Source organism: Schistocerca nitens, chromosome 2 (genome assembly GCF_023898315.1).
Source record: "Schistocerca nitens isolate TAMUIC-IGC-003100 chromosome 2, iqSchNite1.1, whole genome shotgun sequence".
NCBI classification, from domain to species: Eukaryota; Metazoa; Arthropoda; class Insecta; order Orthoptera; family Acrididae; genus Schistocerca; species Schistocerca nitens.
Genome location: NC_064615.1, coordinates 404997827 through 405012940, shown reverse-complemented (window position 1 = coordinate 405012940; position 15114 = coordinate 404997827). Strand labels below are relative to the sequence as shown.

The 15114-nt window shown below is 43.4% G+C and overlaps 1 protein-coding gene across 1 annotated transcript; it reads left to right on the top strand.

Annotated features, from left to right (window-relative positions):
- The first annotated feature begins 10291 nt into the window (after nucleotides 1-10291).
- Nucleotides 10292-10753, top strand: LOC126235053 (uncharacterized). The gene has a single exon (XM_049943788.1). It carries the CDS (start codon nucleotides 10292-10294, stop codon nucleotides 10751-10753), a length of 462 nt encoding a protein of 153 aa, XP_049799745.1.
- The last annotated feature ends 4361 nt before the right edge of the window (nucleotides 10754-15114 follow it).

Here is a 15114-nt window from a genome sequence, read left to right as displayed (position 1 = left end):
GTAGAAACGATCGGTATTGTAGTTGTAAATTGTCGTAGCTGTGTTGGGAAAGAACCGAAGCTCCAAGCCCTAATAGAAAGCACTGAAGCTCAAATAGTTATAGGTACAGAATGCTGGCTAAAGCCAGAAATAGGTTGAGTGGAAATTTTTTCTAACGATGTAACAGTATTCAGAAAGGAAAGGTTAAATACAATTGTGGTGGAGTATTTATTGCTGTCGGAAGTAGTTTATCTTGTAGTGAAATTGAAGTAGACAGTTCCTGCGAAATATTATGGGTAGAGGTTATACCTGACAATCGGACTAAACTATCAATTGGGTCGTTTTACCGACCCCCAGGCTCATAAGATATACTGTCTGAACAGTTCAAAGAAAATTTGAGTCTCATTTCAAATAGATACCCCACTCATACAATTCTAGTAGGTGGAGACTTTAATATACCCTCGATATGCTGGAAAAATTATCGTTTAAAGCCGGTGGCAGGCATAAAACGTCATCCGAAATTGTACTGAATGCTTTTTCAGAAAATTATTTTCAACAATTCGTTCATGAGCCCACTCGAAGCGTAAATGGTTGCGAAAGCATACTTGACCTTTTAGCAACAAATAATCCTGACCAAATAGTGAGTATTGCGACGAATACAGGGATTAGCGACCACAAGGCAGTTGCCGCTAGGCTGAATACCGTAACACCTACAACCATAAAAAAGAAACGCAAAGTGTATCTATTTAAAAAAGCTGATAAAAATGCTCTTAAAGCCTTTTTAAGAGACAGTCTTCACTCCTTCCGATCTGATCATGTAAGTGTAGAAAAGTTGTGGAATGTTTTCAAAGAAATAGTATCAACAGCAATTGAGAGATATATACCACATAAATTAATAAGTGACGGTACTGATCCCCCGTGGTACATAAAGCGGGTCAGATCGCTGTTGCAGCAGCAGCAAAAAAATCATGCCAAATTTAAACGAACACAAAATCCACAAGACTGGGAAAGTTTTGCCGAAGTTCGAAACATAGCGCGTCTTCAATGCGAGATGCTTTCAGTAATTTCCAAAAGGAAGTCTGTCTCGAAATCTGGCAGAATACCCAACGAGATTCTGCTCATACATAAAGCACACCAGTGGCAAGATGCAATTAATACCTTCACTGCGCGATAACAACGATGAAATCATTGATGACAGTGCTACTAAAACAGAGTTATTAAACACGATTTTCCGAAAGTCCTTCAAGAAAGAAGACGAAGTACATATTCATGAATTCCAATCAAGAACAACTGCCAAGATGGGAAACATAGAAATAGATATCCTCGGTGTCGCGAAGCACCTTAAATCACTTAATAAAAGCAAGGCTTTCGGTCTAGATTGTATACCAGTCAGGTTCCTCTCAGAGTATGATGATGCAATAACTCCCTATTTAGCAATTATATACAACCGCTAGCTCACAGAAAGATCCGTACCTAAAGACTGGAAAATTGCTCAAGTCAAACCAGTACCCAAAAAGAGAATTAGGAGTAATTCGTTGAATTACAGGCCCATATCACCAACGTCGATTTGTAGTAGGGTTTTGAAACGTATACTGTATTCGAACATTATGGAGTACCTCCAAGAAAACGATTTCTTGACACGAAGTCAGCATGGATTCAGAAAATATCGTTCTTCCGAAAGACAACTAGCTCTTTATACTCATGAAGTAATGAGTGCTGTCGACAGGGGATGTCAAATTGATTCCATATTTTTAGATTTCCAGAAGGCTTTCGACACCGATCCTCCCAAGCGCCTTATAACCAAACTGTGTGCCTATGGAATATCGCCTCAGTTGTGCGACACTTCCCAAGAAAGTGTTATAGGCTCTATACTCGTATTGTTCCTGATCTATATTAACGACATAGGAGACAATCTCAGTAGCCGTCGTAGACTGTTTGCAGATAATGCTGTCATTTACCGTCTTGTAAAGTCATCAGATGATCAAAAACAATTGCAAAATGATTTAGATAAGATATCTGTATTGTGCGAAAAGTGGCAGTTGACCCTGAAAAAAGAAAAGTGTGAAGTTATTCACATGAGTACTAAAAGAAATCAGCTAAATTTTGATTACGTGATAAGTCATACAAATCTGAAGGGCATAAATTCAACTAAATACTTAGGGATTACAATTACAAATATCCTAAACTAGGACGATCACATGGATAATGTTGTGGGTAGGGCAAACCAAAGACTGTGATTTATTGGCAGAGCACTTAGAAGGTGCAACAGATCTCCTAAAGAGACTGCTAGCACTACACTTGTCCGCTCTATTCTGGAGTATTGCTGTGCAGTGTGGGATCTGTATCAGGGGGGACTGTCGGATTATATTGAAAAAGTTCAACGAAGGACGGCTCGTTTTCTATTATCGCGAAGTAGGGGAGATAGTGCTACAGACATGCTACGTGAATTGGAGTGGCAATCATTAAAGCAAAGGCGTTTTTCGTTGCGACGGGATCTTCTAACCAAATTTTAATCACCAGTTTTCTCCTCCGATAGCGAAACCACTCAGTTAGCATCCACCTACATAGGGAGAAATGATCATCACGATAAAATGAGAAAAATCACGGCTCACACAGAAAAATGTAAGTGCTCGTTTTTTCCGGCGCGCCTTTCGAGAGTGGAACGGTAGAGAGACGGCTTTAAGGTGGTTCATTGAACCTTCTGCCAGGCACTTTAATGTGAATAGCAGAGTAATCACGTAGATGTAGATGTACTTTTGGATGAACATTACCGCTTTCCCGAAGGCACTGCTTCAGTCGACGAAAAGCATTGTTACCGGGATGACGCCTTTGTCTCTGAAAAACGGAAGGAGCTTTACAAGCTGGTACAGGATACGTGTTGCTGCATTCCGAAAAAGTTCCGTGCACGAATTGTAAACTTTTAGTTTTATTCCAGCCGCGGCCAGGCAGCAGAGGCGAGCTCGGCCGATGTGATAATCAAGTATTTGTGAACCACTCTGACTGGGCGGTATTCATGAAATTACGTCAAAACACTCCGGCCAGTCGGGGTTTGCGACACGATGCAGCTAACGCCACAACACAGTGAGACCAAGACTGAAGTAATTTGTAAATCAGGTCACTTGCGTGCTCATGTGAACCTCGACACGCTGCTAATTTAACCTAGCCTAGTAACCTGCGCCAACTCTTTCATCAGAGAATAGCAGTTGTAGCTTATGTTCTCTATTATTTGCTGCATGTATTCCTTCTGGTCAGTGTTTTACACATATTACTTTCCTCATCGATGCTGCAGAGAACCTCTTCATTCCTTACCTTATCAGTCTACCTAACTTTCAATATTCGTCTGTAGCATCTCATCTCAAATGCTTCGATTCTCTTCTATTCCGGTTTTCCCACACTCCATGTTTCACTAACATACAAAGCCGTGCTCCAAACGTAAATAGTGAAAAATTTGTTCTACAAATTAAGGTCAATGTTTGATGCTAGTAGATATCTCCTGGCTTGGAAAGCCCTTTTAGACAGGGCTTGTCTCCTTTTTTATATCCTCCTTGCTTCTTCCATCATGAGTTATTTTATTGCTTAGGTAGCAGAAATCCTTAACCTCGTCTACACTGTGATCCTCGATTCTCACGTTCAGTTTCTTACAATTACTCACTGCGACCTTGTTATATTTGTGTCAAATGAAATGTCCATAGGGGACGGGGCGCTTTTGTCTCGTTTTAATATTATTCATGCTAATTGCCATATTGAGCATTGTTTGTCTGTGAAGGAGGAGATGGACATGCCGGTTTGGGAGATATCGTCCGATAAAGCGTCGTGTTATTCGCAGGACGAGGCGATGGAATCGTTGGAGGCCCCGTGTAACATCTTCTATAACACTTGGGAAGATATGTTGTTGGGGAACGCAATTTGTGGAAACTGTTAAAGTTGAATTCGATTATGGCTGTAAAACCGCCAGTGTAGATGGGAAATTTGATTCGTATGTTGTGCAATTTTCGGCGTTCACTTTCACCCTAATGAATAAAAGTTTTATTGTCCAATGTCGCAGTAGGTCGCGCCCCCTTTCTTTCGTAGCTCACCCTGCTACTTCTGGGATTTTGGGAATTTTGTAGTGGTTAACCTCCACAAGACAGAGCACAATTCCTCCCTCGCCCATGCACCGCTCTGGGCTACTACCGTTGCTCTGAGTCACTCCTCTATTCGTTCCAATCTCAACCATAACTTTGTACCTCCCTCCTCCAGGGCTGTGTACCCTACACGGTGCCGTTAGCGCCCGCAGAGTGCCCGGCTGATCGGTTCATTCTTTCAGTTTTCGCTTATATAAATTGATCGCCTACCTATCTCTTCCGTCTATGCATCATTGACACATCACGACGAGGCTCGACTTCGTCTGTACCCTGGTCTGCAGCCAATGCTATTCAGACATATAGCCTCCCCCCAGAGGAAGAGGGAAGAAAAAATCCTGCGATTAGTATATATATCACTGCTGAATCAATCTTAATCTGAAACCTGTTACCTGAACTTGTTCCCGATTATACCCAATTCTTTATTCTTTAACTTGAGCGTCCTTCCGGTTTGCCACGAGTGGGCCTCTCGGCATAGATGGCCAATATGTCGAGCTACGCTGGCGTTGCGATCATGGATGGCTGTCCACGAATATACCCAGAAGAAACCGTGCATTAACTGTAAGATAATTTTCTTATTGGCCAAATCCCTTTTCCTCCTAAGCCACTACATCCATTACTAAAGCTTCCAATTCAGCAAATCACTTACGAAACCACTAAATACTTCAAACTCTGCCTACGCATCAGTTGCAGGAATCGCCACTTCAAATTACCCAATAGTGCACACGAGTCTGTTAACCATCGACTTTTCACTCACCATTACAACCTCAGGTAATTACTTACTACTTTTTCATCCACTGTAATACTTTCATTTCGTAACATAACTATCAGCTGGAGCTAACATTCCCGCGCCCGGGTTCCCGGGTTCGATTCCCGGCGGGGTCACGGATTTTCTCTGCCTCGTGATGACTGGGTGTTGTGTGACGTCCTTAGGTTAGTTAGGTTTAAGTAGGTCTAAGTTCTAGGGGACTGATGACAATAGATGTTAAGTCCCATAGTGCTCAGAGCCATTTGAACCACTTTTTTTTTTGTGGAGCTAACAAGATTAATTCATGCTTATAGGTACTCAAGCCAGACCACCTGCACTCTGTACTACCACGACGCCCACTATTAATGTTTTAACGTCTTCTTCTGTGTGTTAACGCGATGACATACTATTTGGTGATCGCTCTTGTTGCTATTGTTGTCGGCCTTCCACCATTTCGGAGTTACGTTAGAATGGTTGAATAAGCTGTTGTATACTCTGCACCCAGTAGTAATTTATACCAACTTGGATTGAGCTGTTTGCTTCAAGTTCGTCTTAGCAATCGCACGTCTGCTGTGCCGAGTGCTGAATGTGCCACCCCCACCTCCCCTCCCCCCTCTCACCATTCCTCATCCCTTGCGCTTACCTCTCCGCTCTTTCCCCTCCCATAAGACGTGCTTTACGCCACAGATAATACCCCCTCCATTAATCTGCCAGAGAGAACTGCCATATATGTTTTTCGACGTCTCAGGCATATCTCTCCCTCCCCGCCGGACAAGCCATGTGCTCAGTCAGGAGTTTGTTTACGATCAGTGTCTGCGCTTCCGACGCACGGAACCACATTGTAGAGGTGAATCTTTTCGTATTTAATGAACTGATTATAAACTCACTGTATTCTTTTCCTTTTTTGTGTGAAGTTTTATGAATAGGACGAGGATAATGTTAGCTGTTTTGTCACTGTGGACATGCATTTTAATTATGTTTTGTAGCGTTCTGCCTGTGTGTTTCACCATGCCTACAACTTTGTTTTACAAGCTTATTTTATACCACATAACAGTATCCTGCTAATCCCAAAACTGTAAACTCTAAATGGCTCTGAGCACTATGGGACTCAACTGCTGAGGTTATTAGTCTGTAAACTCTAAGAACAGATAGATGATGGGACATATAATTGTCTTGAATTTTTTCATTTTAGAGGAGAAAATAAATCTGTAGCCGTTCTTCACTCTTAATTGATATTCCAAAAAGTGTTGTTTTTGGTCCTGTTCTTCAGAATTTCAGTTATAGAGAACAGTTAGATAATAATTATTGTAACATGTTTCCAGAACATTCTGGTTGAGTGACACTATTGCGAAAAACATTAAATCTGTGTGTTCCATGTTGAGCACTAAATAATGAGAAATATTGATTATAGCTTCCCATTATGAGACCTATAGTATTTGTGGTGAAAACCAGAAACCATTTAGACCACAACCTTGTTAATTCTTACTTGCCTTACTTTTAACTAATTAATTTACATGTAAGACTAAGTGATCCATGTGACCATTTTTATCCCATGAGGTAATTTAAAATGGTTTTCAAATGACCAGGTGTGTTTTATACTTAGCTTTTCTGAGATTTTCACTACTATCTGGCTGTATTGGCAATTTCGAATGATGTATCCAAGTTGACGGAGTGACAGCACATCAGATGCTCTGGCTACTTTATGTTACAATTTTTACAGTGACACTACTAAGTAATTTTGACCTGGGTGTAATATTTCACTGTCTTCTTCTCTTACTGTGTGTCCATATGCATTCCAGTATGCCATGTTTTGAAGGACGATTGCTGTATGAAGTGATTTAAGGTACTATAAAGTGAGAAGGAAGCTTTTTGGTATTAGATATTCATGGGTTTCGATGTGTAGCCTTGTTATCCCCTGAATTCTTCCATAATTCCTATATTTTACAAGAAAACTTTTATACCTTGTATTTTAACCTGAGTTAATGTGGTTAAAGATTTTCATGTGATTTATGGAACATCATCTCTTCAGCTTGCTAACTGCATCTTCCATTCTACTGAAAAGTGTTAACATTTTGTAGCATGTGAAACTTTGTGCAACTCTTAGCCATAACTAATATGAGGAGGATACAGAACAATCTTACGTTTGTTATCACTCTTTTTAAATGTACTTCACGCAGTTCTTGCCCAATTCAGATGTTGACGATTGCATTATGCTGATTTATTATGTTTTTACCCAAATACTCTGATTATCCTAGAGCTGAGTATTCTGTCATGTTGTTGATGCATTTTATTTTTGGTATTGGTTCCACTATCTAGCAATGAGATTAATATTTGGCATATAATACAAACAATGCCTGTAAATCATTAAAAGATCGGTGCTGATTCAGTTCGGCCACCATCTACTCCCTATGACAACGAGTTTGTACTGCAACAGCAGATTAATAACGGATTTTTTTTCCTGAAACTAACAGAAACCAAAATAGTTTATTCCTCTTTTGTGAAGCATTCTGGTATGATTTTAACATTGTATGTTTCAAGATCTGATGATATGGACAGTGATGATTTTAACTATTACAGGAGAAAAAAGTGGTTCAAATGGCTCTGAGCACTTGGGACTTAACTTCTGAGGTCATCAGTCCCCTAGAACTAAGAACTACTTAAACCTAACTAACCTAAGGGCATCACACACCGTAGCGGTCGCGCGGTTCCAGACAGTAGCGCCTAGAACCGCTCGGTCACTCCCGCCGGCTATTACAGGAGATATTGTATTGTAATTTGAATAGTTAATATTTTACTATCTTCTTAACTCATGAAATTTGATAAACTTGACAATATGTTAGTCCCCTCCCACTTACATACACCAAATGAAAAATTGTAACAGATCCCTCCCATAGTATTAAGGCTCCTACTAGGGCAAACCGTCTTTTCGGGGAGTGACTGACGCCGTTTTGTAAACAATGTTTGTCATCACTTCTCTGGAAGGGGGAAGGAATGTACATGGTGGCAGCCAGTCAAAGAATATTTTAGGGAATTGGTATAAAAAATTTATTTCAAAGGCCCAGTCAAATCTTTCCAAGTTTACTCCTAGACCAACTTACGCCGTATCTACGTGACACAAGTTGCTTGCCTTTCAAAACCGAGGCAGTTCTGCCCAGATAAAGCTGCTGACAAGAGACGCCCTGAGAAATCTGCTAGCGAATTCACGCCATTGGTTTTAGCCAATAGCATGTGTAGGATACATGTCACGTGTGTAGACGCTGGAGTGTTCTGCGGTGCGGAACACAGTTGTATCCCTCTCTTGTAATCCAGACCTCGAGCAGAAAGATGTCTTTTCAGAAGGCAAAGCCTCTGGCTCTGCTTTTCACGACCATCTATCAACATAAATTAACATGAACCACTTCCCCTTCCGTTACCCATTTCAATTAATTGTTCGACCTCCCAGGCTGGACTAAACCTGGTAACTTCCTACACTAGGCGCGCCCCTTGTACACCGTACATTGAAATATATCCTCTTTATTGTACCGAATTTCCTGTTCTGTCATTTAACGGCAGCCCTGGATGCCCACTCTCAAATCCTAACAGCTGGACCTCCTGCACGCTCCCGTCACGAGGCATATGTAAAAACTTTCTGCCCCCTTCCCTGCCTTTACACATTTACATTGATGACCAGAAGTCGGATCATATATATTAACAGAGCAGAAGCCTACAACCCTGGCTTCGAACGTTTTTAATCGAAGCATTTCGTTCTTGGTCTTTCTGTCTTACCTTTCCATCTTAAGTATTGTACGTATTGTAAATTATCCGCCTATTCCTATAACTTTTCTGATAATCTTGAACATCTTGCATCGTATTACATTGCCGAACGCTTTTCCCACGTCAACAAATCCTATGAACGTGTCTTGATTTTCCTCCATTTTTGTATCTGTTATCAACCACAGCGTCAGAACTGCCTCTCTGGTGCCTTTACCTTTCCAAAAACCAAACCGATCGTCGTCTAACACATTCTCAATTTTCTTTTCCATTCCTCTGTGTGTCATTTTTGTTAGCAACTTGGTTGCATGAGCTGTGAAGCTGAGTGTGTGATAATTCTACCACACATCGCCTCTTGCCATATTCAGAATTGTGTGGATGACGTTTTTCTGGAAGTCTCATATTTTACATCCACCAAAGCGCATAGTTATTTGTTGCCACTTCACGCAACGAATTAGAAATTCCGATGGAATGGTATCTATACCTTCTGTGTTACTTGATCCTAACACCTGTCTCTTGCCCGTCGGCCCCTGTTTCTTCTTCCATCACGTCATCAGTCAACTTCTTCCCCTCGCAGAGGCCTTCAGTTTACCCTTTCCACCTATCCGCTTTCTCATCTGCATTTAACTGTGGAATTCCCATTGCACTCTTAATGTTACTGTCCTTGTTTTGAATTTCACCAAAATTGTTTTGAATTTTCTGCATGCTCAGTGAGTCCATCCGAAAATCATTTCTTTCTCGATTTCTATAAATTTTTCGTACAGCCATTTCGCGTTAGCTTCTCTACACTTCTTATTTATTTCATTCCTAGTGATTTGCGTTTCTGTATTCCTGAATTTCCGTGAGTATTTTTGTACTTCATTCATTCGCCGATAAATGAAGTATTTCTTCTGTTACTAATGTTTCTTTCGCAGTTAGCTTCCTTGCATCTGTGTTTTCATTTCCAACTTCTGTGATTGCCCTTGTTAGAGGGCATTGATAAAGAGAGCAGAAGTGAGCAGAAGTCGAGGCGTCTGGGGCACAATCGGCTAACTCGTTCGGCCGTTAAGCGGAAAGTTGGTGGTTCGAGCCCACCCAGGGGCGAAATCGTTTTAATCGCCATAGAGGTGAGGACAAACGTCGACTTTATTAGAAATACAAAGCTACAGTGACGATTTGGGTATGTTTAAATGATGCCACAACGCCTTATACACATTCAGCCAAGTGACAGCGTGGGTAAAATCATGGCCCTACACAGACGTTCTAAAGAAGATGTATTATTTACATTTAATTTCACCGTATACCGTGAGTGCCATATGACAGGGCGTCGTTCTCGATGTCGATTTGTATTTGGTGTCCCTTAAGTGTCGATCTGCAGTAGTCCACTGTGGGCTGAGCGACGCACAATCCCGAGCCAAGAAGCACCACAGCCCAACAGAACCCCACGCCCACCCTGCCACTGGAACCCCGCCGCCAAGCACAACCACCCCCCGCCCCACTCATCGAAATAGAGCCCGAATCACCAGCTCAGTATCATCATGCAGCGCAGCACCACAGCCCAACAGAACCCCAGCGACACACAATCCCGAGCCAAGAAGCACCACAGCCCAACAGAACCCCACGCCCACCCCGCCACCGGAACCCCGCCGCCAAGCACAACCACCCCCCGCCCCACACATCGAAATAGAGCCCGAATCACCAGCTCAGTATCATCATGCAGCGCAGCACCACAGCCCAACAGAACCCCAGCGACGCACAATCCCGAGCCAAGAAGCACCACAGCCCAACAGAACCCCACGCCCACCCCGCCACCGGAACCCCGCCGCCAAGCACAACCACCCCCCGCCCCACTCATCGAAATAGAGCCCGAATCACCAGCTCAGTATCATCATGCAGCGCAGCACCACAGCCCAACAGAACCCCAGCGACGCACAATCCCGAGCCAAGAAGCACCACAGCCCAACAGAACCCCACGCCCACCCCGCCACCGGAACCCCGCCGCCAAGCACAACCACCCCCCGCCCCACTCATCGAAATAGAGCCCGAATCACCAGCTCAATATCATCATGCAGCGCAGCACCACAGCCCAACAGAACCCCAATTCCCACCCCGCCACCAGAACCCCGCCGCCAAGCACAACCACCCCCGCCCCACTCATCGAAAAGAGCCCGAATAACCAGTTCAATATCATCATGCAGCCGCTGCATCTCCTCATCCCCCCTCCTGCAAAGTCGGCGGGTATACTTCACAGTAACCCACTCCGGGCCATACCCCCTTATTCATATCGAAGCCCACTACCGCTATACCATTTTCTGCTGCCATTGATATTACCCTATACTTCTCTGATCTGATCTCCGTGTCTTCCTCCCATTCCAGTTCACTGGCTCTCCGCTATGTCTAGACTGAGCCTTAACATTTCCCTTTTCAGATTTTCTAGCTTCCTCACCAAGTTCAAGATTCTGACAGTCCATGCCCCGATTATTACAACGTTACCCTTTCGTTGTGTATTGTGATTTTTTCTCATACTCACCTCGCCCTTGGCAGTCACCTCCCAGAGATGTGAATGTTGGACTAGTCCAGAATCTTTTGCCAATGGAGAGATGACATATTTTCAATTACAGGCTACATATCCTGTAAATACAAATTGTCTCTAATGCAGTAGTCTTCATTGCCTTCTGCATCCTCACACCGTTGATCATTGCTGATTCTTCCATCTTTTAGCGGTAGTTTCCCATCCCAAGGGAAAAAGACTTCCATGAACTTCTCTGTGCGCTCTTCCGCCCTCTTTGACAAGACTGTTGGCGGAGTGAGGGTGACTTCTTATGCTGGAAGTCTTTGTCCTCTTTTTGCTTAAGACTCGTATAATAAATTTAAGCAATGGAGAGGACGGTTTGATTACTAGTCAGAGATGCTATTCCTAGACCAAGGGAGTATAATGTAATGTAAGGGTATAAATAATCTAGCTTAGTGGCTTAAGGCATTCAGTTGTGCTGCCGTTCTGTCTGCTTCATTAACCGGAGAGTGAGCCGTAGTAAAGTTAGCTTTGAAAAGCACGCAGCAGCGCGTAGCGTGAAGCAGTCGCCCTCCGTTTTCTGGCGGTGGCGCCGTTGTCGCAATTGAAGGCTTCGGTGTCTCCCTCTAGCGGGAAAGGGGAAAAGTGGGCTGTTCGTGTCGGTTTAAGAAGTGGCTGTATGGGCTCTCGTGGAGAGTTGGCAGTTGAGGCATCAAGAAGCGACTTCTCTGCCGGTGCTATTGGGACAGCACGCAGGCCGCGGCATCAGCGTAAGCGACGCGAGCAGCGGCTCCGTGGTATAGGGCGTTACCTGCTCGTCGCGAAAGGAATCTTCCTGAGCGTGGGTCCGCGAGGGGCCTAATTTGCAATTCGGACGTATGCTGTCGACCGGCGAGGAGGTTCTGAATATCGGCGCGCCTTCCTGCGTCCGTTGAAGCGGCTGGCAGCGGGCGGCTCGGCAGAGCATTTGGAGGTGCTGCGTTGGTTCAGTCCTGGGACTCGTAACGCACCGGAAGTTGAGTATTGATTGTTAACAGATTTGATGAAATTTAATTGAATTCAATTTACTTATTCTTGTGAATTATACCAACCGTATATTTTGGGGGTTTCCCACCATTCATTCTCGTCTGCCCACCCGCGGAAGGTGGTAATATTAGAAATGGGTGATCTGTTTGTCCACGTTTGAGGACGAAAGGGGGGGGGGGGGGGAGTCAGACTAAATCTGTGGTTCGGATTGCTTCTTTCCCCTCCCAGCTTACCTACGGGTTTATCCGACTGTTAGCCTCTGCCATGTCTGTGAAAGTCTAAGGCAGCAATGGCTGTACTGTTTAAAATGCAAGGCACTAAGACCTGGTCCATTCTCTCGCCTGCCATAACCAGTATTACTAGACTCACGTGTAAAAGGTACTCTAAGAAAGAAGAAAAATTCCTTTGCCTCGTGGTAAGAACTAGTCTATTGCATAACGAATTCCTGCTCATCTGGAAGCTGTAGCGTACGTAAATTTGTGTTTATGTACATTTGGCTATAATAAGAAAGGTTGTTAATGTACGCCGTAGTGGATTTTTTATATTGTTTCTAGTCAGCAAAAACTATTGTGTGTCTTTCCAATTCAATACCTTTTAAGGCTTTTACTCAACGTGTTTATGTGTTATATACAGGTAGTTGGTTATTAGTGTGTTTTCTTGCCATGCAGAAGTTTGCCATTTCATTTCGGACAGAAATTGTTGCCTTGAAAGGAGAATGTTGTAAAAGTTCGCAAGGCCTACCTGGCGAGCGTGTAAGTTAACTGGCAGAAATTTGTAAAATTTGTTTTTTTTATATATTTTGGAAATGTTAATGTTATTAACTGTGAGTGTAACCCCCCGTGTGCATGACTCATGCGTTTTGGTTTTTCTATTTTGAGAACTTTTGTAAACATGATTGTCTTTATATGTTGCAGACAAGTTAGATTCTGCGCATTTAATGAATGGAATGAAATTCACCTGTAATTTAGATGAGATTGAAATATTATACAGCGTCGCGTTGTATACGTTAAATTGCTAGCTTGTACTTGCCTTTTACTGGGGTGAAATTTTTTATAATAATTTAATAATTCAAAAGTCCTTTCCTATCGTAAATTGTGACTTATTTGTTAATTGATTGTTGGTCTTTTTTTCAGTATCGTAAAGTCTTGCACCAAGTTTGAATAGAGTGTTATTGAAAATGGTGCGTAATTTCACCAGTTATTCCTTGGCACCTACTTCCACTTCACATTTTGTATATTGATTGAGATTAATAACATTTGGTGAACCAGTAGTAATTTTACGGTTCATACAGTATGACGATATTTCGAGTTTCGGAGATGAAGTTCGGCTGGCTACCTGTCCGTTGATTAACTCGTCCTTTCCTGAGGCGAGCCATTCGTGTAGCGTCATGGCCGTCGGACTGGGAAGAAGTTCACCGCTGCAGGGAACTGGTGTGCGGTTAGCGTCCGCTCTCTGAGAGATTAAGGCCGACAGACTGCTAGCTGTCTATTATCCTGCTGGTGGGGGTGCTCCTTCAGGTCCTCCTAGACATCTAGATGTCATCGGCCACCGTCCTGATCTACCCCTGGAATGGGGTGATGGCGGCACGGCTGCTCGGTATCGGACATCTAGTGTCAGCTATTGCACCTAAGCTTACGACATGGCGATACTCTGGAAGGCCTGCGAGGGCCGCGCTCGTTCTTCGTCCGCTGGTGACCGACGTGGCGCCACTGCAGCTGCTGCCTAGGACAACACACGTCACAGGCGCCATTGGGGTGTCAGCACATTCTGCAGTACTTGGTGTTCCACGCACGCAGTGCGACACTGAGGACAGCCAGCGCACTGTGCTAGCTTGTTTGAATAAACAACTGTCACTACTACCACAGTTGAACTCCACGGCCCAAAGAGAATTTACCCCCTTCCTCACCATTTCGCTCACCCATCTTGACGCGCAGAGGCTCTGAATAGGCCAGGACCTTAGCGTGTCATGGAAAGAAGTACCACGCAAAAAGCTATATGCATCGCATCCCATTCAAGGATATGCAGGAAATGATAAAAACTGAGAGGAGCAAAAGCCCATGCAATATTTGTATTGTATGGATGGACGATAGACGTGGTATGTAACTATCCACTCGAACGGTCAGCAGGAAATCCGGGTTATAGTCCTCGTCCGGTGCAAATTTCCAATGTCATCATTCCATTATACGGCTGATGGTCCTCCATATTCTTAACTGCGAATACATTTCATGTCAGTAATTTTAGTAGTTTTAGCTTATTGTGGATTTTCCATTGATTCGTTAATGGAATTCTCACAAAATCTTTATGCTAGAAACATAAGTGAGGCAAGTGAGGCTTCTTATGTAATTGCCTTGGATCCTCTCGTATTGCAATCCCAAAGGCACTACCAAGCCTCACAACCACTGGAAACAACGTAACACCTATACTGCTTACGGCTGATGTTGGCATAACTGTAACACGGCAGATCTGTTTCATCTCCTATAACAAGCAAATGTATTGGTAATCAGTGTGAAATTTAAAGAAGTATTAGCTCTATTATGGTTAGGCCATAATGTGTAACAAGAGTATGAGCCAGAAATGGGAGTGAATCGGGAGAAATGTTCTCTGGAAACACTAAGAGAAAATTGGAGCACTTGTGTGTGAAATCTTATGGGACTTAACTGCTAAGGTCATCAGTCCCTAAGCTGACACACTACTTATCCTAAGGACAAACACACACACCCATGCCCGAGGGAGGACTCGAACCTCCGCCGGGACCAGCCGCACAGTCCATGACTGCAGCGCCTAAGACCCCTCGGCTAATCCCGCGCGGCTTGGAGCACTTGTCTCCGACTGCTATGAGTGAGTCTTTAAGAGCGTACAGTCAGGGAACAGTGACTGATAAGTCGGGTTCATGCTTTCTTTCATTGTTATGTACGTGTGTAAAATTGTTCCACATTTCAAAATAAGTAGAAGAGGACATAGTGACACTAATAAATTGCTCCGCTTGCGGAGGAAATATT